Source organism: Entelurus aequoreus, linkage group LG01 (assembly GCF_033978785.1).
Source record: "Entelurus aequoreus isolate RoL-2023_Sb linkage group LG01, RoL_Eaeq_v1.1, whole genome shotgun sequence".
Classification (NCBI taxonomy): Eukaryota; Metazoa; Chordata; class Actinopteri; order Syngnathiformes; family Syngnathidae; genus Entelurus; species Entelurus aequoreus.
Genome location: NC_084731.1, coordinates 4,310,604 through 4,337,447, shown reverse-complemented (window position 1 = coordinate 4,337,447; position 26,844 = coordinate 4,310,604). Strand labels below are relative to the sequence as shown.

Sequence of the window (26,844 nt, the reverse complement as noted above, 5' to 3'; positions counted from 1 at the left end):
TCGAGTCCAAGTCATGTGACTCGAGTCCACACCTCTGCTAATTAGCTGCCTGAAAGCGGGTGACTCCACTGTAGAAATACCCTGCATGTCTTCTAGCACATACGCTGCAATGGCTCTATCAATGTTGTCCTGGCTAGCAGTGCCTCGTTAAAATCCAGCCGCTGTTGCTTAGGAGGTGAGGTGAAGTGTGTGTCTCTGGCTTCGTCGAAGCATGTTGCGTTTATAGCTGTTTCAGCAGATTTGAATTGCTAGGATAGGATCTTTGATCCAAGACACAACTTACATTTAACTAAAATGTTTTTTTATTTGTGGTCGACAAAAGAAAAGTAGTAAGAATATCTCCATGTTAAGAAACTCGGCTTCGGGCTTCGCCATGACCTCTTGTTAGTAAACACAGACACGCCCCCTCCCACACACACACACACACACATACACACACACACACACATACACAGAGCGCGCCTCCTCTGCAGCGCTCCAATAAAATACACTCAGAGCTTCTCAGTTTCTAGCCGATACTACATAAAAAAATAACGTAAAATAACGCAGTAACGCATCATGTAGTAACGGTAACTGAGTTACTAAATATAAAAAATAACGCGTTAGATTACTATTTACCGCCGAAAGTAACGGCGTTACAGTAACGCGCTACTTGTAACGCGTTAGTCCCAACACTGCTAATAATAGTAATAACTGATTATATTTACCAAAAGAAACTCAACCAAAGGTTTCCTTATTGTCTGCTGTTGTCCACAAGTTGCAGACATTCTGAGGGTATATTTTACGCCTGCAAAGTGTTTATCCATCTTAAACATTCGGTTATGTTCCAACACATTTACCCCCATATGTTAAGAGCATTTGTGAACTGTTGAAATCAAGCTATAGCGCTAATTGTTGTTGACAAATGAGAGCAGATGAGAGATTATCATTACACATCAACATCTCTAACATGTAAATGCTGCCTCTTTGCTAGGTCGGCATTGCAAATTAAAATATGTCCTTTATTGTCTTACTCTGGATAAATACATTTTAAATATAAAAATACATGTAAACTAGGAAGTAAATGTTAATGTACTACATTACCCAGAAGGCTTAGCTATGCGGAGGACGACAATTGTGCTGTTTGAGCAAAAAAGAGTTGATACATTGTTACATGTTGTTGTCACTGCTTCGTCTACACGTTTGATTAGACAGTTGATGTGTGTGTTTGAGCGCCGCTTAGAGACAAATAGAAATGGTTGAATTTGTGTGAATCGGTAATTCCTGGAGGGACTATTAAGAATTTGTTTCTTGAGTACACAAAGCACTTTCTCGATAAAAATACAAGACCTGTTGAATGAAAATTATTTTTGTTGACAAAGCAGTATTGTGGACACAAGTAAGAAATTTGAGAATCTCGTCTTCGATAGGTTGCACTGACTTTCGTGCAATATTTAAAAGTTCAATAATAAAACATTTTTTTCCAGCCATGTTCCTCACCCGAACAAAGCTGGAAGGAAACCATCCTTCTCTGTCCACGTTGCGACCCCACCACCACTCCTTGTTGGTGGCATCGACCACTTGGATGACGTCAGCAGCCTTGAAAGCGAGCTCTTGGTCGTCCATGGTGACGTGATCCCAGAGCGCCTCAGCATACACAACATTTCCGTCGCTGATAAGCTGCAGGAAAGAAATACAACATTTTATGAAGGGTACTGGAAACACATATTTCACCCAACATTCTAGTTTCAGATTTCCAATGCAGAGAAACAACTAATACAAATTGTGTTCATAATAGCTACCTCCATTCACTGCAGGGTTATTTATTTTAAATTGTTTTTATGGAGTTTTCAGAAAACTATAGTGAGAGAAAACAAAATAAGACAGTTGAAACTGACAAGGAGCAAGTATGCACAGTTGCATGGATGCCATACATGGATCCCAACTCCAGTGTGCGCCTTATATAATTCACATACATTCATACTTCATAGACAGTTTTTTTTTGCTTCCAATTGTTACATTTTCAATAGTCAACCCATGTACAGATACATACACAAATATTATAAAATAGAGAACAAGAAAAAAAACAAGAAGAGAAATAAGGAAAAGAAAGAGTGGGGAGGGGATGGGTAGAAGATCTAAGTGGTTGATTCAAACTCACTTGTAAAATATTCCAAAAAGGCACACCATTTTTTAAATCTATTTACAGAGCCCTTAATTGTGCGTCTGAGTTTTTTTCTAGCTTAAGAAACACCATCACATCACAAACTCAGCGTGAATAGGATGGTGGTGTGGTCTATATCCAGCCAAAAAGGATAAGTCGGCAAGCTAGTAATACTGAGAACGCTATGAAGTCTGAGTGGTGTTTGGATAAAAGTTAAAGTTCAAACGATAGTCACACACACACAGTAGGTGTGGTGAAATTATCCTCTGCATTTGACCCAGCCCCATGTTCACCCCCTGGGAGGTGAGGGGAGCAGTGCTCGGGAATCATTTTGGTGATTTAACCCCCAATTCCAACCCTTGATGCTGAGTGCCAAGCAGGGAGGCAATGGGTCCAGATTTTATAGTCTTTGGTATGACTCGGCCGGGGTTTGAACTCACAACCTTCCAGTCTCAGGGCGAACACTCTAACCACAAGGCCACTGAGCAGGTCTAGTTACTAGGGGTAAACCTAAATATTGAAATAACTGGATCTGGCTCAATTATTTTTCTTTTTTTTATAAATATAAGAGAATGTATTGAACATTTCTGACAATGTATGCCGAAAACATGTCTCCCAGAGTGGCAGGGGCCTGATGCCATCTGCTGCAGTTTGGATCTAAGCCAATATATCTGAGCTAGTCTGACTCCGCAAAGTTGCAGGCAGTTTCTTAAACTGAACCAATCCTTGCCTAACACAAATTGAGGATGAATATACTCTTTTGAAAGCTCCTTGTCAGGTTTTCTCAGAAAGCTCCATGCTCAAGTCTTCACCTCAACACTCCTTCAGACGGTGGAGAGAATTACCTTCCAAGTCCTGTAAAATACTATATAACTGAAACAACCTGGTATGTGTGGCTTAAGCTCCAGACATTCATCAAGTGGGCAGGCTGGGGGTTTGTGCGGGAATGATGGAAAATACGTACACGTGAAATTGCGTATTTCAAGGTACCTGAAGAAGTGGGACTTTGGTAGGTTGTATTCCTTTACAAAGTGGTCAAAAGAGCCAAACAGTCTATTAATGAATAGGTCCCCTACACAATAAAGCCCCTTCCCAAACCAGTCTGAAAAGCTTCACCTAACAAAGAGGGTCTAAAAAGGGGATTGGCGATAAAGAGTATTGACACCAAAGCTTACGTAAAGCCAAAGTGTTTACGGAATTGGGTCCATATACGTAAAGTGCCTCACACAATTGGATTATCCGTATAAATGATAAATGGGTTGTACTTGTATAGCGCTTTTCTACCTTCAAGGTACTCAAAGCGCTTTGACAGTATTTCCACATTTACCCATTCACACACTGATGGCGGGAGCTGCCATGCAAGGCGCTAACCAGCAGCCATCAGAGGCAAAGGGTGAAGTGCCTTGCCCAAGGACACAACGGACGTGACTAGGAAGGTAGAAGGTGGGAATTGAACCCCAGTAACCAGCAACACTCCGATTGCTGGCACAGCCACTCTACTAACTTCGCCACGCCCCCACCGCTAATGGTAATGGGCCACACAGCATAGATGCTAAGGAGACTGGTGAACATACCTGTTGTTCCATGATAGATCAGTTTGGACTTTCCCCCTTACAAAAGTATTGTACCAGATAGTCACTTTATAAATACTGGCTGCCCAATAATAACATAAAAAGTTTGGCAGCGCTATGCCACTATTTGTTTAGCATTTCTCCAGGACAGATTTGCGTACGCATGGCATATCTTATTTCAAATGAATGTGTTCATACATTTATCTCGTTCTTTAAAATATGATTTTGGCCGGAAAATGGGAACCGCCTGGAATAAGTATAGACAGTTTGATAGAATAACCATCTTAACTGAGTTAAAGCGACCGGCCAGAGATAATGGAAGGGTTGACCAGCGATTGCTATCCTTCCGAGCTTGATCTATAGGTCGTCTAAAGTTCAGTTTGAGAAAGTCTTTATAGCGGCGTAGTACCTTGACTCAGAAGAATAACACCTGGTGTCGAACTTTGAGATCGGCCCCAGTCCACAAAAACATTTCAACATCTCACCCAAGTTAATTGGGCATACATACACGCACCCGCCCCTCCCCCAATCAACGCCTTCACCACTGCTTAATTCCTCTTCGGGGTTGTGGACGGCTGAGTAGCGCTTTATAGCGGCAGCCGGCCTCCAGGACCCCAAATCCCCCCCCCTGTTGCGAGTTGTTGTGATTACATGTATCATGTTTATGTGTGCTATGCTATATGAGGTTTTTTCCTTGGACTCAGTCTGGGCCCCTCCCGAGGGTCCAGCCTTAGACTGATACTTTTTTTACTCTTCCCCCTTTCCCAATGTCACCTTTTTCCCACCTTTTTAAAGGAGCGCTGTAAGTGGCTGATCTGTTGGCGGTCCCGTCTTGTTCCCTTGTAACGTATGTCTGCTCTTAGTGGGACTGTGCCGAAAATGAAATTTCAGTGTCTTGTACATGTTAAAGAATGGACAATAATAAAGCATCTTGAATCTTGGATCTTGAAAAGTATGTTAGGGGGCCAGTTGTGACTTTGCATGAATCAATGCTTTTCTATTAATGGGGAATAATACATTATTTGTTATATTGATTTTATAGCCTGAGGCCATAGTTTTGTTATGTCTGATATGAATAGTAAAAGTTAATTTGCATACTTTATGGACTTTCCCCCACCCCTGTAAATTCCCAATATTTCGTTGTTTTGTCGCAGGGCTATAGCTAATAACTTGATTGCAAGATTAAATAGGAGAGGGGACAGCGGACAGCTTTTTTTTTGCTCCCCTATGGAGGGTGAAATACCTCAGAATCAATATTATTTGTCGTAAGAGATGCCTGTGGCTTTGAGTACAGAGTTTGAATCCAAGAAGTAAAAGTTGGGCCAAATCCAAATTTGCTTAATTATTTAAAAGGGTGTCCATATTCGACTCGGTCAAAAGCTTTGTGTGCGTCCAATGAAAATACAATTTCAGGAAATTGGTTCGAGTGTTTAGAATATACTATATTAAAGAGGCGGCGCAGGGTATGTGATATAACTGCCTGCCCTTTATAAAACCTGTTTGGTCAGGGTGAACAATAGTTGGTAAAACCGATTCTAATTGTAGGGCAAAGATTTTTGTAACTATTTTGTAGTCACATGTAAGTAGGCTAATTGGTTGGTATGATCCTCATTTGATTGAGTCTTTATCTTTTTTAGTAGAACAGAGATCGAAGCCTTGGTCATAGATACAGGACGCTTTTTTTGTTTAAGCGATTCTGTGTAGACACAGTGTAGGAATGGTGTCAATTTACTAGTAAAAGTCTTAAAAAATTCAACGGGGTAACCATCTAGGCCTGGTGCTTTTCTATTTTTCATTCATTTAATTTCTTAGCCAATTTCAGCATCAGACATTGGCTTTTATAGGCTGTACCTATGTACCCTTGTCACTTAATGTAGGCAGCGCCAGACTTTCTACAAAATGTTAAGCAGGACAACTATCTGAACTACACAGGGAGGAGTAAAACAAGTTAAACTTCTTTTGGGTCTGATTTGATGGTGACATCAGTGGCTTGTATTTCTGTGATATAGTTGGAAGCCGAAAATGTACATAACTGATGAGAAAGCAGCCTACTTAAACGTTCTTCATGTTCGTAGTGGCTCTGTCTTGATTTTTTTTAAAAAATCTCTTCAGCCTGTTTAGAAGCAATAAGAAGATCAAACTCTTGCAGAGGTCTGTCGATGGAGAGTCAGAGAGTTGCTGATCAACGTCATGAATAAGCGTGGTTATTTCTGTAAAGCGTTTCGACCTGCTTTTGTTCCGTCGAGATGTGTATTCGATCATCAGACCCCTTAAGTATACTTTTAGTATTTCCCGTGTGGTAAATTTATTGGTATCTGGCAGCTGGTTAGTTTTTAGGAAAAAGTCAGTGTGAGCCGAAGTCAAGTCCACAAAGTCCTTTCCCTCTAAAACAGTGGTTCTTAACCTGGGTTCGATCGAACCCTAGGGGTTCACTGAGTTGGCCTCAGGGGTTCGGCGGAGCCTCCGCCGCGGAGATCAAGACACATCCGACTCATCGTGTAAATAAAAACTTCTCCCTATCGGCGTATTATGTATACGGCAACCGCAGAAGTCACACTGATTTGCAGGTGTGTAATTTGTTGTGAGTTCATGCTCTGTGTTGGTTTTGTTCTTTGAACAAGGTGATGTTCATGCATGGTTCATTTTGTGCACCAGTAACTTTGTCTTGAAATTGAAAAAAAAAAGAAGTTTTTTTTTCACTAAAGAAGGGTTCGGTGAATGCGCATATGAAACTGGTGGGGTTCGGTACCTCCAACAAGGTTAAGAACCACTGCTCTAAAAGGATGAAACACCAATTGCGCCCAGTGTTGGTAATAACGCCGTTAGAGTATAACGGTGTTATTTCTTTCACTAACGAGTAATCTAATTAAATACTGTTGGCATCGTAGCCAACAGTAGTTACTGAGAATGTGAAGTGGCGCCTTACAACAGTTTGGTTGAATGAAGTACAAAGTGTCTGGTTTCGGCACACATTCTCTACTTACACAGAGCAAGGGCGGGGATGATAAAATGATCTGCAGTGGCGGAGAAATCCGCTGAAAAAAACACACTCGTATCATCTTCCCTCATCTCTGTCCCTCCGCTGTCAGTGTCAGGCTCTGTGACACGAGACCCCACCCTCCCCCTAAGCCAGGCCTGGGCAATTATTTTGACTCAGGAGCCAAATTTAGAGAAAAAAAATGTGTCTGGGGTATATCTATTTTTAGGAACACTAATACAAAACCTCACAATAATGTCTGATTGAAAGCTAAAAACGTTATGACAGACTGCCTTAAAAAAACGGAATGGAATTTTTATTTTTTTTACTGAATGTACTGTACATGAAAATAAAGAATGTGGGATTTAAAATATTAACTATGAACGATAAAACACTGAATATTGACAACTTCTGAACGTCACGCCCCTTACGAATCAAGCGAAACGCAACAAAAATGCAATAAACACAGCGATATGAATGCGAAGGGTAAAAATACCCCACCTACAATCTGATATAATATCACTTTTCTTGCAGAACATTGTTGTAAAAATCTAAGCCCTTAGTAAAGCAGTGTCGACGAAAATGTTGACATACATGAAATCCAATCATATTTAATTTAATCTTGTTGATGGGTGGGACAAATATAGAATATATCCAATCAGAGCTCCTTAATAGCGTCAAATATGAGGACTGGGGGACTGGGGGTTAGCAACGATGTAGACCCAATCAGATACTTTTCCTTCCTTGATTAGGAAGTTGAAATTCTCTCCAGCAGCGCACACAAAAATGTGTGGATTTTTTCCACTCCGTAAAATGTGAAGAGTAAAGAGGGCACCTTTTATATTTTGAAGCCATCAGCCGGCGAGTCATGGTGACATCTACAGACTGTATGTGAGCTATTTGCTGCTTCTACCGCACTCATAAACAAATGATGAAGGCATGCATCGTAACTCCGCATGCCTGCTTAGCAAAAAGCGTAGCATAAAAATAGTTTTTAAGTTTCTTTGTGTGAATAAGTGGAGGATACAGAAACTTTGAGACACGATGCAGCTGACCTGATGATAATCCTTGATAAACTAGTTTGAGAATTTATTTTTTTGTATTATTCATAAGACTACTACTTTTCAGTTTTGTAAAAACTGGCTATTGTGTGTGAAGTCCTACTTAAGGTTAAATTCAATTTAAGATTTAGGCCATCAAATTAAGATAAATGTTGTGATGGTTGATAAAATGTGGATGAAGAATAATTTATCTTATTTATTTTACTTGTATTTTTTATATACAAAATGCGGCTGCTAGACTTTTGACAAGAACAAGAAAGTTTGATCATATTACGCCTATACTGGCTCACCTGCACTGGCTTCCTGTGCATTTAAGATGTGACTTTAAGGTTTTACTACTTATGTATAAAATACTACACGGTCTAACTCCACCCTATCTTGCTGATTGTATTGTACCATATGTCCCGACAAGAAATCTGCGTTCAAAGAACTCCGGCTTATTAGTGATTCACAGAGCCCAAAAAAAGTCTGCGGGCTATAGAGCGTTTTCTATACGGGCTCCAGTACTCTGGAATGCCCTCCCGGTAACAGTTAGAGATGCTACCTCAGTAGAAGCATTTAATTCCCATCTTAAAACTAATTTGTATACTCTAGCCTTTAAATAGACACCCTTTTAAGACCACTTGATCTGCCGTTTCTTTTCTGCTCTGCCCCCCTCTCCTTCGTGGAGGGGGGGCACAGAATCGGTGAACACAGATGAAGCGCTAGCTATCCAAAGTCCGGACCCAGGGTGGACCACTCATCTGTGCATCAGTTGGGGACATCTCTGCGCTGCTGACCTGTCTCCGCTCAAGATGATCTCCTGCTGGTCCCACTATGGACTGGACTCTCACTATTATGTTAGATCCACTATGGACTGGACTCTCAAAATATTATGCTAGATCCACTATGGACTGGACTCTCACAATATTATACTAGATCCACTCGACGTCTATTGCACCGGTCGCCCAGAGCAGCGGGTGTCCACATCTGCGGTCCCCTCCAAGGTTTCTCATTGTTATCCCATTGGGTTGAGTTTTTTCTTGCCCTGATGTGGGATTTGAGCCGAGGATGTCGTTGTGGCTTGTGCAGCCCTTTGAGACACCCGTGATTTAGGGCTATATAAGTAAACATTGATTGATTGATTGATTGATTATTGCACTACTTAAAGGTCAAAAGCTCTTTTGTGTCTTTTTACTTAAGTTTACATTAAATATTTAATAGTGTTACTTTTCGGAATATTTTTTATAAATTTGTATTGCTATGCGTATCATATGGCACACTGCAATTTATTGAGTTCAGATAAATGCCAAATGTTCCAAAATACTGTATGAAATATTTTTATTCTTCAATCAGTTAATATTAACAGCTTTGACGTTTAAGATGTTATCAAACGTAATAGCGTATAAAATAACGAAATTAAAAATAACGTCTCCGTTACTTTGTTGAGTAACTAATTACTCTTACAATGAGGTAACAGAGTTACTAACTTGATTACTTTTTGGGAGAAGTAATTTGTAACTATAACTAATTACTTTTTTAAGGTAAGCTGACCAACACTGACTTGCGCATTTTGGCTACATTGTTCTGGAGCCAAACCTCCATGATGACTTGTGAGTGGTCAGAGATGGCTATAATTATTTAGGAGCTATTTTTTAATGGTAATTTGACAACAATTGGAGTTGGTGTGTAGGTGCGTGCATGTGTGTGTGTGTAAAATATAAAAATCATATCCAATTTATTGCACAATGATTTCTCTAGTTGTAAGTGAAATTCCAGTAGGCTGAAATGTGAACATTTCTACTGACACAGATGACAGCACATGATATGAATGTTCTTTTTACTAGTTTGAAAGTAATCATTGAAGATTTGTGCTGCCTTGTCTGACGTTATGTCACGTTTTACAGTCAGTGTGTTTCTATGTATTACTTGTTCTGATTTGTCAAATAGTTCAGTTGCTTCTATTTTCACACCTACATGTGAAGTTCTTGTGTTTATGATCTTATCTCTAATGTGACTGCTGGCCATACGCAATGCACCTCTCGTACACTAGGGTGCGATTGTGGTCATATCAGTTTGTTTAGCTATGCTAGATGTAAATACAGTAGAAGAAGAGAATGCTACAGGCTAATCAGCTAGTGCTAGTAATTTTAAAGCTACGGAGTGGGCAAATGCTCACATTTAATGGCATCTGGCACGTTGTAGAGGTGTTCTCTTCACGGATGAATCCCAATTTTCACTGTTCAGGGCAGATGGCAGACAGCGTGTGTGACGTTGTGTGGGAGAGCGGTTTACTGATGTCAATGTTGTGAATCGAGTGGCCCATGGTGGGGGTGGGGTTATGGTATGGGCAGGCGTATATGTTATGGACAACAAACGCAAGTGCATTTTATTAAAGCAAATTTTGAATGCACAGAGATACTGTGACGAGATCGTGAGTCCATTGTTGTATCATTCACCCGAGACCATCATCTCATGTTGTAGCATGACAATGCACGGCCCCATGTTGCAATGATCTATACACAATTCCTAGAGGCTGAAAACATCCCAGTTCTTGCATGGCCAGCATACTCATCGGACATGTCACCCATTGAGCATGTTTGGGATGCTATGGATCGGCGTATAAGACAGCGTGTTGCAGTTCTTGCCAATATCCAGCAACTTGGCACAGCTATTGAAGAGGAGTGGACCAACATTCCACAGGACACAATCAACAACCTGATTAACTCTATGCGAAGATATTTTGCACTGCGTGAAGCAAATGGTGGTCACACCAGATACTGACTGCTTTTCTGACCCCCTCAGACTCCCAATAAAGCAAAACTGCACATTTTAGAGAGGCCTTTTATTGAGGGCAGCCTTTTATTGCACAGCACACCTGTACAATAATCATGCTGTTTAATCAGCATCTTGATATGCTACAGCTGTGAGGTGAGATGGATTATCTTGGCAAAGAAGAAATGCTCACGAACACAGATTTAGACCGATTTGTGAACAATATTTGAGAGGAATAGGTATTTTGTGTATACAATAAAAGTTCTAGATCTTTTAGATCAACTCATGAAAAATGGGAGCAAAAACAAAAGTGTTGTGTTTATATTTTTGTTCAGTGTATGAACACATACAGCCCAAGTCCAGTCAGTAAGCAGCACATCTCTGTAGTCTTTCTCCACACTTGGTACTGTGGTCCACAACAAACATTGTAGAAAGATACTTTGGGGTCACTTTAGTGCGGTTAAGTTAGCGTTCATATATTGTATTCATATAAGTTCATGTATTTTTGTAAAGGGACCAATAACATGCATTTAGGCATGTACCAAACAGGTCATTTCCTTCGATTGTATCACTTTTGTCTATTGTGGAATTTTTTGATCATAATCAGAATGACATCTGTGTTGAAAAGATTTAAGTCGGTTTGACCTCTAGGATTTACATTTGAATCCTATTTTGTTTTAGCCTTTTCACCCAGATTTATGTTGAGTTTTGCTAACCATTGAATGATTTTACCCGCATTAGGTCACAGGTCTTCAACAGAGGGTCCACAGTGGTACCGCAGTCATGGTCAATTTTGGTTGATTAGACTGTATATATTTTTTTGCATATTCCCGCCATAATTGTGCCACAAATTTAAATATCTTGAAATGCACATTGAACCAAATCACAGTAGTGTAGTTTAGAACTAGCAAGGGCATGGCCAACATACTCATTGTACCTTGCCGCTTTAAAAGTAGAACATGCATACATGTTGATATTATTATATTAATGTTCACATTTACGGGGCTGTTTGCAACATACGCAGAATACATTTTTTTTAACCACAAATACAACAATAACACCACTGACCAGCTTATGTTACCATTAGTGGTTTAACAGAACATGTATTTTTTTTAAGCATCTATATTTTTTTCCAATTTCTAATTAAATTAAAAAACATTTTTCATCGGTCCGAAGAATCACAGTGGTCTGGCATTCATGCATGTCACTCACCGCTGTCTCCTCCACACATACACGCAGGGAGCGCGTGCACATACAAAAGCAGTCAAAGAGAAGCAACTAACATCTGCAGTCATGTTGTTGTTGTCATCACAATCATTGGCAAACTCAAAAAGCTAAAGCACGCGTTACATAAAGGCGTAGTTTACGTCATTACGTACTAAATGCCGTAAGAGGGCTGGATATAATGTGAAAGTTAGCACCCTTGAGGTATCCACATAAAGCCTGAAAACAGACCCTTTAAGAAAGGTAGTGATAAGTTGACAGTAATTATAATAATTTTAAATTACAACAGTGTTGTAATTTGGGCCATTTTAGATGTTACAATTTACCCCATTATTGATTCACTATACTCTTAAAATAGCTTGTGCCTCTTGAGCAGCTCATAAACTATTTACACATAAAGATGAGCTTATAATGCTTATTAATATTCATGCTTAACATTAGATCGTGAGAACACCTTTTGTATGATGATGCTTATTTGAACACTAATGCTTCACATAGATCAGAGTGAAATGTACTGTGCATCACTGAACCTCATGACTTGCTGTTTTTTGCAGAAGTGTGAACAACAAGTCCTGTTCTATTCTATCAAAGTGCAAGAGGAAAGAACACGGCTGCTCTGCTCCCCAAGGGACTTCCTCTCGTTTGAGCTTGAAAAGAGAATGATTTTGAGTAACGGGACTCTTGCCTTAACGTAATCCAACGAGCTTGGTGATCGTATTGCCAACAGTCCAGAGTGCCTCTGTAAGTGTATTTATATTGTTGATGCAAATAAATGTAACGATAGAGCATTGAAATACGTGTCTGGTAACTTTAATTTTCCTCTGATTAAATAACAAACATGCAGCGAAGTGGGACAGAGCCGAGGTCTTTGGTAGTCCTCCGCCAACACCAGCTAGCAATTAGCGGCGCTATACTGTATTCTTTGAATATCTTAGTATTGCACAATAACAAGGTACCTTTAGAACCAGTCGAACTTAAAACTCTATTTTTACTGGATATATGAGTAGAGGTCCATCTTTCCATCAATTTGGGGGTCCTTGGCCTGGAAAACGTTGATGCATTGGCTGACATCATATCCGGTTACTTTGGTCAATCACACTTGCCTCCATCAGGATTCAGGACTGAGACTCGTCTCTCAATGCAGTGAAGTGAAGTGAATTATATTTATATAGCGCTTTTTCTCAAGTGACTCAAAGCTCTTTACATTGTGAAACCTAATATCTAAGCTACATTTAAACCAGTGTGGGTGGCACTGGGAGCAGGTGGGTAAAGTGTCTTGCCCAAAGACACAACAGCAGTGACTAGGATGGCGGAAGCGGGGATCGAACCTGCAACCCTCAAGTTCAATCCTTGGCGGACTGCGTTCCCACTTGACCAAATGAACCGTGCCATCAGAGCAAAACAGAAAATAGTTGCTTTGAACCGGACAAAAACGAGAACTGTGAATGCACGCTGTGTTTACTTTGCCGTAATTGTTCTGTGTTTACTGCGTTCACTGTAAAAAAAAGTCAATAGATTTTACAGTAAAAAACTGGCAGCTCAGTTGCCAGAATTTTATTGTAAAAAAAACATTGGTACCGTTTTTCCATTTACTGTAAAAACAACAACTGTAGATTTTACAGTTAAAAAACTCAGCTCTGTCGTCAAAATGACAAAAAAAAAAATCACAAAAAAGTGGTACCATTTTCCAGTCATAGTAATGCACTCTAAAAATTAACCTAAATTTGTCGGCTCAATTGCCAGAATTTTACGTAAAGATAAAAGAGGTACCATTTTTCCATTTACAGAAATGCACTGTAAAGGCAGTAGGTTATATGGTAAAGAAAACAGGCAGCTCAGTCGCCAGATTTTTACAGTAAAAATAACTATAGTACCTTTTTTTCCATTTACAGTAAAGAATGCATTGTAAAAGCAATAACTGTAGATTTTATGGTTAAAAAACTGGCAGCTCAGTTGCCATAATTTAACTATAAAAATAACAACAGTACAAATTTTCCATTTATAATAATGCACTTTAAAAATCATCATAGATTTTACAGTAAAAACTGTCAGCTCAATCGTCAGATTTTTACAGTAGAAATAACAATAGTACTATTTTTCCAATTACAGTAGTGCACTGTAAGAACGACTGTCGATTTTTCCTGTCAAAAAACTGGCAGCTCAGTCGCAGAACTTTAAATGGTATCTTTTTTAAATTTACAGTAAAAAACAATGTCAATTTGATGATACATTTCTGGTGACTGAGTGACATTTTTTTTTTACCATAAAAATACAGGTTTTCTTTTTCTGCAATGAAAAAATGTAATGCAAGATCTAGCAAAACATAAAACTTGGAGGCTTGAGTTCAGTGTGATATATTCCAGGTTAGATACGTCGAGTATGATTGGTCACATTGGTCACATAAGCAGAGTAGAAGGACATCAATGACAAAACATTCAAAAGGTGTTTGGGAGAGTGGAAATCATTTTCAAATTTGGGACAGGAAGTTGGTACAATTGCAAATACTATATCAACTGTGCAAGTATTTTAAAGTCCATCATTCGAAGGTGTTAGCTGTTAGCATTTAGCAGCCATGTGGATGAAACATGCAGAAGCAGAAAGTAGGTCAGGTTGCCGTTCATGTGCTGACATTCACACATGATAACAAACCTAAGAGTCTGTCCTCTCTTTTGACAAGTACCTGTTTTGTCCAAAAGAGCTCAGCTTCTTAACAAGGCGGCTGTCCTTTTCTTTTTCTTTTTCCTGCTTTTCATGTGTGTGAAAGCGTGTCGACGTCCTACTGGAATGCCAGCAGGAACATGAGCACCACGTTAATGACAATGAGCAGCATCATGATGATGAACACCACCACCTTCTGTGTCTCTGGTGGGAGGTTGCAGCGGAGCATGGTGTTGACCAAACCCATCTTCTGCCTGCTCCACCTCCCGGAGCCGCTGCCCCGAGCCATCGCTCCCGTCGCGGTCCAGCCCACCTCCCCGCTTTCCTTTCTTTCAGCGCCAAGCCTCCACACGGCGTCGTGTTCCCTCGTCCTTCTCCTTGTGGATCTCTCCCGCCCCTCTGTCGTGGCCAACGCCTGGTCGTCTTCTCCTGCCACTTTGCCAACGTCGACTGGAGCCCCGGCCTGCTCGTGGAGGCTTTGTGAGAAAAATCTCGCGGTGGAGTTATTTATGGATTTTTGTGGCGTTACATACCAAAGTGTTCCTCTTCCTTCGCTCTTCTTTCTTCTTTCTGCCGTGTGCTCCTTTTCACTCGATGGCTCCAAATATCAGCATTTAGATACCTCTTCCTATTTTCCATCATTATGTCATCTTGCCTTCTCGTGTGGTGTTTCTCCTCCCATCATTTTTCACAATCATATTCCAAAAAAATAAAGAACTAAAAACCAATCTGAGACTTGTTTTCCTGCTGTCCTGCCAATCCTTGAGTCACTGTTCCCCTGCTCTTACTGGAGATGCTCTGCCTCAGCGCTCCACCATCGCCTGTTCCCCCCTTTTTTTAATGTCTTCCTGTCCTTTTCTTGTTCTGCGCCCTGCCTTGCAGATGCAGCAGCCAATCAGGTTACAGAGCATGTCAGCGTGCGCTGGATACCAGAGCAATGGAGGCTGAGCCATAGCAACCCTGAGCAGGCGAGGAAGTAGTGGGGGTGGGTTGTTAGGCGGAGAGCCGTAGAAATATGAGGAGAGGAAAAGGAAGCTGGAAAATGAAATGTACGTTTGTGTGCATGCGCACGTTGTTATTGGTTGTAAAATTACCGCTGGACTCCGCTTCAAATAATGCGCTTTGACGACATTGCAGGTATTTTTGTAAGCTTAGTCTAGACATGTCCTGATCCCAATCCTGTGATCGGATCGGGGGCGATTGTTGCCTTTTTTAACTGATCGGCGATCAGCTGATCAGCTGCAGAGCCCAGCCAATCTTCAATACAGCTGTGTCCTAGTGTTTACAAGCTAAATATTGTAAGGGAAAGAATCCTTTCAAAGGGATGCATGCTCAGGGAAACACAATTGCACTTCTGTATTCCTTGTGACAAACATGCAGAAGGTGTGTGTATGAATTCCAGGTGGGTGTGAGTCTCGAATTTGAGACTATGTTGCAATGAATCCACAAAGCGAAAGCACTTCTAAGATACTAATCCTCACTACCATGGTGGAAAATAAATCACATTTTTTCCCAAGTATTATTATCACTGGAGGACTAGAGGAAAATGAATGGCTAAGCATGGTACACACACACACACACACACACAGCAAAGTAAAGTAAAGTAGGTGTGATCGATTCAGATGTTGCTACTATCAATGCCAAGTACAGTAAATGATAAATAAATGATAAATGGGTTATACTTGTATAGCGCTTTTCTACCTTCAAGATACTCAAAGCGCTTTGACAGTATTTCCACATTTACCCATTCACACACACATTCACACACTGATGGCGGGAGCTGCCATGCAAGGCGCTAACCAGCAGCCATCAGGAGCAAGGGTGAAGTGTCTTGCCCAAGGACACAACGGACGTGACTAGGAAGGTAGAAGGTGGGAATTGAACCCCAGTAACCAGCAACACTCCGATTGCTGGCAGAGCCACTCTACCAACTTCGCCACGCCGTCCCTATACAGTATGTGTATATTAACAATATCACACTGATTCGATCAATATTTTCTGTGTTCTTATTTATACAAAATCCTTTTTTTGGGTGATTTTTGTTATTGTTTACAAAGTCAGTAAGTCTCTGGATACAGGAAGACTTTGACGTCAAAACCCAAATGATTTAAATGGGAGCCAATAGTAGATGTTGTTTTGTTAATGTGCACTATGTGGGGCGGTATAGCTCGGTTGGTAGAGCAGCCGTGCCAGCAACTTGAGGGTTCCAGGTTCGATCCCCGCTTCCGCCATCCTAGTCACTGCCGTTGTGTCCTTGGGCAAGACACTTTACCCACCTGCTCCAAGTGCCACCCACACTGGTTTAAATGTAACTTAGAAATTGGGTTTCTCTATGTAAAGCGCTTTGAGTCACTAGAGAAAAAGCGCTATATAATTCACTTCACACTTCACTCACTAGTCACTTTATGTTGCTAAACTGCTATACTTACAAAATCTAAATGTAATAAGATAATCTTTATACAAATGTGTTATTATACTATACTTGTTATAAAACATTTTCACTTATATAACATATTGTCAAAGTATCAAATCTGGACTCGAAATCTGATTGGGATTGTAAAGGCCAAAATTGTTCATCACTTAAACTGTATGTATTAAAGTGCAGTATTTGTCTTATTTTCTAATATTATGTTGTGGCAATAAAGGACCAGCCTAGTGAAAAAACAAGTTGACATTATCTGCTTAATTGTGTTTCACTGTATCTATTAAACCATATCCAATTGTATTTACAATCTGCAAAGTATGTGAAAATACCGAAAGAAATGTCCCCGTAAACAGAACCTCCTTAATCAATGAAATACAACCACTGGGTTAATACCAACCTAAATTCTTCTCTGGCCTGAAGCCATGATCCAGCATGGCAGGGACAGCACTATTCACTTTGCCTGATTCAAGAATGGCAATGACCTTTTGATGAAGAAACATTTCCTGTAAAACCTTGCGAAGGTTTTAGGAGAGGCCCAACCGGCCGCTGGACAAATGACCCCCAAAGGAACATTCTTGAAGACCGCCCAAGAGGACCCCAGCACCATCATAGGCCAGCGCTATGGCCTCAACCACCAAGCGGGCCAAAAGCTACTTTGACAGGGCTTGGCCCAGCTTAGCTTCCCAAAAACACACAAAGAGCTGATCGGTCTGTGCGCGGTCAAATGTACACCATCAGGGACCTGACTGGACAGACTTAAGTGCAACTGGACTGCTTCAGCAGATTAATGAGGAGGAGGATGAAATGGCTCCAGAACCAAGTGCACCAACACAAAAGTGAACACCTTTTGTAAAAAATGGTAGATCATTCTCCCCCTAATCTTAGACAAAACAGATGCACAGACAGGGCATGCAGTTCAGAGACCCGCTTCGCTGAAGCCATGGCAAGTAGAAAGGCTGTTTTGAGGAAAGGTTCTAGCCCCAATTTAGCCAAAGGCTAAAAAGGAGGCTCCGACAGAGCTCACAGCATCAATTGCAAATCCCATGATGGGACCATGTGAGACCTTGGTGGCCGTATATTTTCAAAAACTGTCTAACAAGAGGCTGTGAGCCCATGATCCATCCCTCAGTAGGGTTGTGATGGTTAGGCTTGACCGTCATGCAGCCCTTAAGGTGGATTCTCTCCACCCTTACTCCAGCAGTGTCTGTAAGAAAAAAGAGGACCCTCCGTGTCCCAGCCCTTTCCTGCACACTACTGGCAAAACCGTTTCTATCTACAAGCAAAAATCGCCCTGGTAGAGGGAGCTCTGGCTGCCGGCTGGTTAGCCATAACAGCAGGATTCAAGCTGCAGTGCGAGCCCTGTCTAGGGGCCAGACATGCAGCCTGTAAATCCTCAGGTTCTGGTGTCGGAGCTGCCCTTGACCTTGCGACAGCATGTCCAGCCTGACTGGGATTGGCCACAGTGGGCACAGTGGAACTCCTTCTTTGAGTCCAAAGGCCGTGGTCCACCACGCAATTGCCGGGAGGAAAATCATAGACACAGTGATAGCCCAGGATCACCGCCTGAAAAGCTGCCGTCCTGAAGCCCAACAGCCTTCGGCCATGCTTCACTGTTATGTGTTTTCCCACATATAAATGTGCCAAACTGCCCCTTCCGTGCGTGCTGTCTTTCCCCTAGTGGCACCGTGTCCAGCTGTTCATCCGCCTGCTGACTGGCTCGGCCAGGGGGCATTGAGGGAGTGGGAAAAATCGACCGTCCGACCTGTCCTCCCTCTTAAAAACTCCCTATACTGCTAAACCCAGTCCGTACAGAAAGGTACAAATAATAACAAATAATAAAATGAAAAATATCTATTGTAATATACCTCATTGATAGCCAGCTGTTCTCCTCCACCTCCTCCTGGATGTCCAAAACAGTGAACAGAACTGCAGAATTCTTCATACAACAAATCTTCCTCACTGCCCAGATCTTGTCCAGAGCCCAGTTTCTTTGAGAGCCCATCCGGAAGAATCACTGCTGAGTCAAAATTAGAGAAAAAAGAAAAACGTTTAGGTTCATGCGACATATCAGCTTTTTTTGTATTTCCAGTCTGAGAATGTATTTGAACACAATGCAGGTTTGGATTCTTTGTCAGTCAGCAGAGTTCTAAAATATAATAATTAATACATTTTCCTTAGTTTCTTTGTTCGCGTGTGGACTAGTTGCAAAGCCGCACAAAGATATGCTTACGGAAAACAGCAGTACAACATACTGCTGTTTGTTCTAACACAGTCTTGTATTTAATGTTTAACCAGGGCATTGGTTTTGAACTCGGTGAAAATCTACTTAATGTAACACTAAACAATACTAAACTATAAATTGTTTCACCAATCTGTGTATGTAATTTCAAATCCTTATAGAGTCGTCCCTCAACGGGTTTACAGGCCTGAGCCTCACCGTGGTAAACAAATTTCAGCAAAGTAGAATTAATATGAATAAATATAATGCAACCATATCAAGTTTTTTTTACATAATTATAGAAGCCTGAAAATGAAATAACAGCCATATAGTCACCTCTACACTTGTATCACCCAATCTAGTAGCGTTGAGTGTGTTCTACTGTAGATTACAGTACTCACTGGTAGCCCAGAAGATCCTACAAGCATCATTGTAAGCAATGTTCCCTCTAAGGTGCGCGCCTGTGCAATTGCGCACTGCTCAAGCGCATAACAATTTTCGACACGACACGGACATGACAGAGAAAACAGTTTTCGTCATCATTGTTCAAATATTGTAACGTCTGTTGAGACGCTTTGAGGACATGAATTCCATCCATCACTTTACTGAGCTAAACTCTTTATTGTCGGCCATAAAAACATCACCAAAACATTAGTAAAAAAAATGATATCTATCAAAACTGGTCATTTTCTGGAGTACAAACCAGACCAAAAGCAACTTTGTTATATCAACAGCAGCCGCTCGCTCTTTCTCACTTGCGCCAACACATGCACATATGGCACTTAGCCAGTGATGCGTTTACAGCCACACAAAAAGTCGGACAACTCCAACACTACACATAAAGTGTAATTCCAGGTCGTTACACTATGATTTACCAATCAAATGTGTGCTTATTCTAGTGTCATTTATTAGGAATCTTAATTGATAAATATTAATCATGAAATGCTGTTAGTATATTAAATAAATACTAATAAAAATATATTTTTTACAAACAGGAAGTTGCAGGAATGTACACATGATCCCCTGCTTACATCTCATTGTGCAACATGTGAATGTTTTAATGGTAACTAAATGCAATGTCTGAAAGGGGTACAAATTATTTCCAAAGCAGGACCTCCACCCAGACAAACAATACAAGTACACAGTTCATGAAAAACAATATTTTTTGTTATTGTCATTGTAAGTGGGCCTAAACACTTATATTAGAAAATAATCTCATGGAAATGACTGCTGTCATTTGATTATAATAATAAGAGAATGTTGTCTGTCTATCTGTGTTGGCCCTACGATGAGGTGGGGACTTGTCCAGGGTGTACCCTGCCTTCCGCCCAAATGCAGCTGAGATAGGCTCCAGCACCCCCCGCGACCCCGAAAGGGACAAGCGGTAGAAAATGGATGGATGGATGGAGATTGAACTTGTTATTTAGTCAGGTTTGGGACAGATGTGCTGCTGGTGTAGTCACAGTGTGCACGTCTGATGTTGCTCACATGGGCTCCACAGAATGCTCAGGGAGTTTTTGCGTTTGCTCACACACATGAAAAATTACAGGGAACATTGATTGTAAGTAATGGCAGTCACCTGGCCACTACAACATGACCACTACATAAAAATACTTTATCACATCCTGGGTAATTATTCGAAGTAAGAATTAGTCTTCCATGTGCTGAAACCATGGGCGTAAGTTGTTCTGCCAAATTTGGTCAACCTGACAGTTAGAGCCTCGACTGATAGTTGTGTTGTTAACATTTCATGTTGTTCGCATTTCGTGTCTCGCGTTGTCATTCCACATTGCACAGACCAAACACTCACCATAGTCATGCTGAGCTGATGATGTCGAAGAAGAAGTGCATCAACAGTGTCACTCTCCACTTAGCATCGCGAGGACAGCTGCTGATAGCTGACAGCAGTCTTGTTAGCATTAAGTAGTAATAATATTGGAATGTCTTGCCTCTCGTCGTTTGAATTTGCTCACGTCAAAGTCACAAGAATATGGGGATGTGTTTTGATAAGATGGAGTTTAAGATGAAGTGCATCAAAAAGTACTTCTGACAAATATCGGTTAACTAGATCGTCGCAGTGAAGATAGCGCCAAGTTTAGCAACCCCTACTCTGAAACGGAAGTCTCGCTTGGTGAATATCTTTATCGATAGCTATAATATAATGATAGAAAATAAGACAAATACTGCACTGTAATGTAGATAAGAAAAAACAGGACATAATTTAATGCTTAGTTTTTGACAGAAATATGTGGAAAATGCTTTAAAAATATGCAATGTCGTGAAGCTGTAATATTTAAAGCTCGTGTGGCGAGGGACGACTGAATGTTCTGTTAAACCACTCATGGTAACATTAGTTAGACAAGGGGTCCCCAAACTTTTTGACTCGGGGGCCGCATTGGGTTAAAAAAATCTGTCCGGGGGCCGGGCTGTATATATATATATATATATATATATATATATATATATATATATATATATATATATATATATATATATATATATATATATATATATATATATATATATATATATATATATATATATATATATATACATACATACACACGTTAGGTCAGGAAAAAACACAGAGACTATTTCATCCCTACAGGTTTCCCTGCTTTTCAGGGGATTTTATAATATATATATATATATATATATATATATATATATATATATATATATATATATATATATATATATATATATATACACACACGTTAGGTCAGGAAAAAACACAGAGACCATTTCATCCCTACAGGTATCCCTGCTTTTCAGGGGATTTTATAATATATATATATATATATATATATATATATATATATATATATATATATATATATATATATATATATATATATATATATGTATATATATATATATATATATATATATATATATATATATATATATATATATAATATAATACAATCCCCTGAAGAGCAGTGAAACCTGCAAAACAGGCTTGTAGGGATGAAATAGCCTCTGTGTTTTTTCCTGACCTAACGTATATTAAGCCCTACCCCGGTATTGAGCACTGTGGAATGGATAAACCACAGAAACCTCGACCATATATATATATATATATATATGTATGTATATATATATATATATATATATATATGTATATATATATATATATATATATATATATATATATATATATATATATATATATATATATATATATATATATATATATATATATGTATATATATATATATATATATATATATATATATATATATATATATATATATATATATATATATATATATATATATATTCCGAGCGCAATGATGTCACGTTATCAATGGGTAAATGCATTTTTAGACAATATGATTTGCCTGAACGGCTAGGAGACACCGTGAGTAACAAGCGGTAGATATGGATTATAAAGGACAGACTAAAAATAATAATAATAATAAAATTTAAAAAAACGATGTTAAAAAAGTTTTTATTTTTTTTTACTTGGGACTTCCCGTGGGCCGGATTATGGACGCTGGCGGGCCGTAGTTTGGGGACCCTTGAGTTAGACGGTGGTGCTCTTGTTACATTTTCTGGTTTAATAAAATGTGACCTGAAGCAACTTGCAAACATTCCCCTTAATTGCGGGCTCTGCGCAATACAACATTTCTGCAGGGGTATTATTGTGATTTATCTTATTATCTTGTGAAACATCTGATCCTGCACTTCATGGATACACTTTGTATCTAAGAAGCTAAAAATACTCTGCTGTCACACCTCATCAGAGGCATCGTCTCCCACTACCTTTCCAGTTGTTGTCATGGCAAACATTGGAAACAAGAATACAATAAGAATACAAAAAACAGGCCTTTAGGACATTCTGGGCAGGGGGACAACATATTCCAAAGACTATTTTTTTCCCACACACGTACATGTATTTTTTAAGCTTTAGTATTCACCAAAGGTAAAGGATTTTAACAATTTATAATGAATGTGATTTGATGTGACACACTTGTAAATGTTGCTATACATTTACATGTACTGTCACAATACAACTCTCCTAGACCTTTTGTTTTTCCTGGCTCTGTATTTTCTCTCATCTCTCTTTTCCTCCTCAGTTGCCATAGCACCGGTGGAAGTATTTAGCACACCTGACTCTAACCACAGCAGGCTTCTTAAGCTGATTGCCTGCACCTGCTGGTTGTTGGTTCATCTTATTCTGCTTCCCTCGTGTCCTCTGCCACACACTGACCACACCGACCTGCTTCCTGTTCCAAGGAGGGCTGCAATTAACGATTATTCCGATTAGTCAACGATTATCTTAATGATTAGTCGGATAATAAAGCGTACACATATATAATGGCTATAATTTTCCATTGCCTTCAAAATGCAGCTTAAATGGGAACTGCCCTTTTTTTGGAATATTGTCTATCGTTCACAATCATGAGAAACAAGATCACAAATGTTTTTTGGGGGGGGAATTTAAAGATGATTAAAAAAACGCTGGGAAAATGCAGCTAATGGGAGTCACCGTTGTAGCCTTCAGAGTCCTTTAAAACAACTTCAAAACCCTACAGCAACGTTTTATATACACATTGCAAGTCTATATATATTGTAGTAACAGACATGTTCATAACAATAAGTAATGTGTTCAATATTTACTGTATTTTGGTTATTTTATGCACAGCCAAAATTAATTCCTCAGCGCATTGATTAATTTCCGTTTCCATAGCAGCGCACGTCTGAATTGTGGCATCAAATGTGTTCCTATTTCCGGATACAAAGTCGTGTGTGTGTTCTAATCATGGCAGACTTGGTACCAGACAACGAAGCCGACTATTTTTGGACAAATGAGGATTCACAACCTTCTCTTTTTGAAACTAAGCATATGGAGGGTGCTTCTAGAAGCGGTCACGAAGGAAGAAGAGATGTTGGAGCAGACAGAAGCTGGGAGAGTGAGGTGAAAGCGAATCGAAGCTGCAAAATGTGGAATTTGGAGACAAGCTATTTCCACATAAATGGGGTGCTTACCCCAAAGAAATTGGTAAAAAAACGTCCCTGGCCAGCTGGACCAAACAGACAACTATCCATCGAGTGAGTCACACTTTATATCGATCATGATACAGCACGCAGCACGTCATGAGTGTATCATGCCAGACAGCATACACTGTCGACCTAACTGTGCATAGGCGCCTATCTACATTTCTGCCAGTGGGTGCTCGGTGTGTGTGCTTGGTGGTGAGAAAGAATTTGCCATCAATCCCACGTGGGTGCACGGGACTGGTAAATGGGTTATACTTGTATAGCGCTTTTCTACCTTCAAAGTACTCCAAGCGCTTTGACACTATTTCCACATTCACCCATTCACACACACATTCACCATGCAAGGCCCTAACCACGAGCAAGGGTGAAGTGTCTTGCTCAAGGACACAACGGACGGGACTTGGTTGGTAGAAGCTGGGGATCGAACCAGGAACCCTCAGGTTGCTGGCACGGCCACTCTCCCAACTTTGCCACGCCATACCCCACGGGATCGGAGCCTATGTGACTGTGTACAAACAAAACATGAAATGTGGGCTAATACTTTACAGATACTGTAATATCATTGTTCATGTTTTTCAGTCAGTACAGATTGGTGTCTTATCGCAGTGTTGTGAATTACAAACTCAAAGGTGTTTCGTGCAGACACGGATAATACCAAAGCACGTCGATGTGTTACTACGCTAGAAAGAGAGTTACTCAGTGTTCGCTCTTACAATAACAATGTTGCAACAGCTGTTTATTATGCAGGCTACAGAACGTAAAATAAGTATTGCTGACGGTTTTTGAATACATTTTTAAAGTGATTTAGAGGTAGAATTGATTGCTCCCATTAGCTGCATTGCTAGCTACCAAGAACGGGCTAATTTTTATATGTTAGAAAGCGAAAGAAAAACACAAAAACCTTTTGTCTTGTTGTCTCTCATAATGAATGTGAACTAGGGCTGGGCGATATGGCCTTTTATTAATAGCTCAATATTTTTAGGCCATGTCACGATACACAATATATATCTCGATATTTTGCCTTAGCCTTGAATGAACACTCGATGCATATAATCACAGCAGTATGATGATTCTATGTGTCTCCATTAAAACATTCTTGTTCATACTTCATTAATATATGCTTATTAGAAAATTTCATGCAGAGAGGGAAATCACAACTAAGTCAATTTACCAAAACTGTATTTATTAAACAGTTATTAAGCAGTGGCACAAACATTCATGTCATTTCAAAACAGAAAGTGCAAGATTGTCAGAGACATTTTAAAACAAGCTGAGTGCACTTTTGTGCATGATGTCCTCAAGATGACATATAAACCAACACTAAATTAAAGTGCACTTTTTGTACACAACGCCACTACAATAGTTTAAAACAAATAAAGTGCACTTTTGTGCATGATGTCACACAAGATATTTCAATAACTGTCAAATAAAAATGAGCTGCATAATAGGAAATCAAATAGTGTATTTCCTTCGCTATGTGGTAGGTTCCTGTGGACGTTATCTCCTTCTGTTGTAGACAATTTTTTTCATACGGTGTTGATCTGGAAATAGTTGCTTGGGCATTTTGTTGGTGTGGCACCGAACGGAGATGTTGACAAGCAGAGATTCAAGCACCCCTTATTCTCTAGCGGGTGACTTTTCAAATGATGCTACATTAGCAGTGGTGCTACTTTTTGTAGCAACGCTTTTGCCACATAAATGTTCAACATCTTCCCGCTTGAAGCCAAACCACCGCCAGACGATGGATCCCGTGCTGTTTTTCTTGGGAATTAATTCTTCCTTCGTTTGTTACCAGATTCGCACCTTCTCTCTCTCGTATTACCACCCTCACCGCACCGTTAGCATCACAGCTAACGTTACCATGTCGCTACCTGTCTAATCCGTGGGAGCGTGTGACGTTGCACATGTGACGTATGTAAGAAGGTGCGCTTGTTTTAAGTCTCTGTGAGAAGGAGAGACAAGAAAGAGTGGGAAGAGCATGTAGTGTAATGCCTGCAGCTAAAAGCAACTGCGTGAGAACGTATACTCGAATATCACAATATAGTCATTTTCTATATCGCACAGAGACAAACCCGCGATATATCGAGTATATCGATATATCACCCAGCCCTAATGTGAACGATAGGTAAAATTCCCCAAAAAGTGCAGTTCTATTTAAGTAATTTTTATTTTAGCTATTTTAGGTATGTGCTTAATAACAACAAAGATGACAAATTCATTCATAAATGTGTATTTATACTGTAACTGTGCTGTTCATTCAGCTGTTACAAAAATTGAAATGACTTTAAAGGAAAGGAAAGGCAAATTGCTAAAAAACCCAAAACGTGTCTATGTATTAAAAAAAAACAGTTAAAATAGCAGCAATGAAAACCAACGTCAAAACACCAAATTTAATTGTATCTCTGATCAATTCTTAAAATGTTGGCTATTTAATAGATTGTATGTTTAATCTTATGATACCTCCGCATTGGTGCCTGTCTGTGTGTGTGTGTGTGTGTGTGTGTGTGTGTGTGTGTGTGTGTGTGTGTGTGTGTGTGTGTTTATGCACGCGCGGTTTGCGTTTGTTGTTGCGCCCTTTTTTAAGGCATTGCAAATTGACGCTGCTTTAAAAAGTACCTGAATAGATGTAGACATAGATAAGCTGGTTGACTTTGGCTAAAATGATAGTTAGTTATTTTTCACACAACTTTGTCTCACATTTGTTAGCTAGCTAGTGAGTCATAAGCTAACACTCTTTCCGAAGTTGAGATGCATAAAAACAAAGTCTGCTTTGCAAAATTAGAAAGTTATTCATGTTTTTAACAAA

General features: G+C 39.8%; 1 protein-coding gene across 3 annotated transcripts in view; it reads right to left on the bottom strand.

Moving 5' to 3' along the window:
• The window catches only part of LOC133647098 (rho guanine nucleotide exchange factor 4-like), a 103,487-nt gene that overhangs the window by 35,203 nt on the left and 41,440 nt on the right, over positions 1–26,844 (bottom strand). For 2 of the 3 annotated variants that reach the window (XM_062043212.1, XM_062043228.1), the window contains 2 exons: positions 18,679–18,827; positions 1,480–1,659 (listed from right to left, as the gene is read on the bottom strand). In XM_062043212.1, the coding sequence (XP_061899196.1) occupies positions 1,480–1,659; positions 18,679–18,827 (329 nt within the window). Of the gene's footprint in view, positions 1–1,479; positions 1,660–18,678; positions 18,831–26,844 lie in introns of all 3 variants that reach the window. The other variant, XM_062043220.1, reaches the window with a different exon arrangement.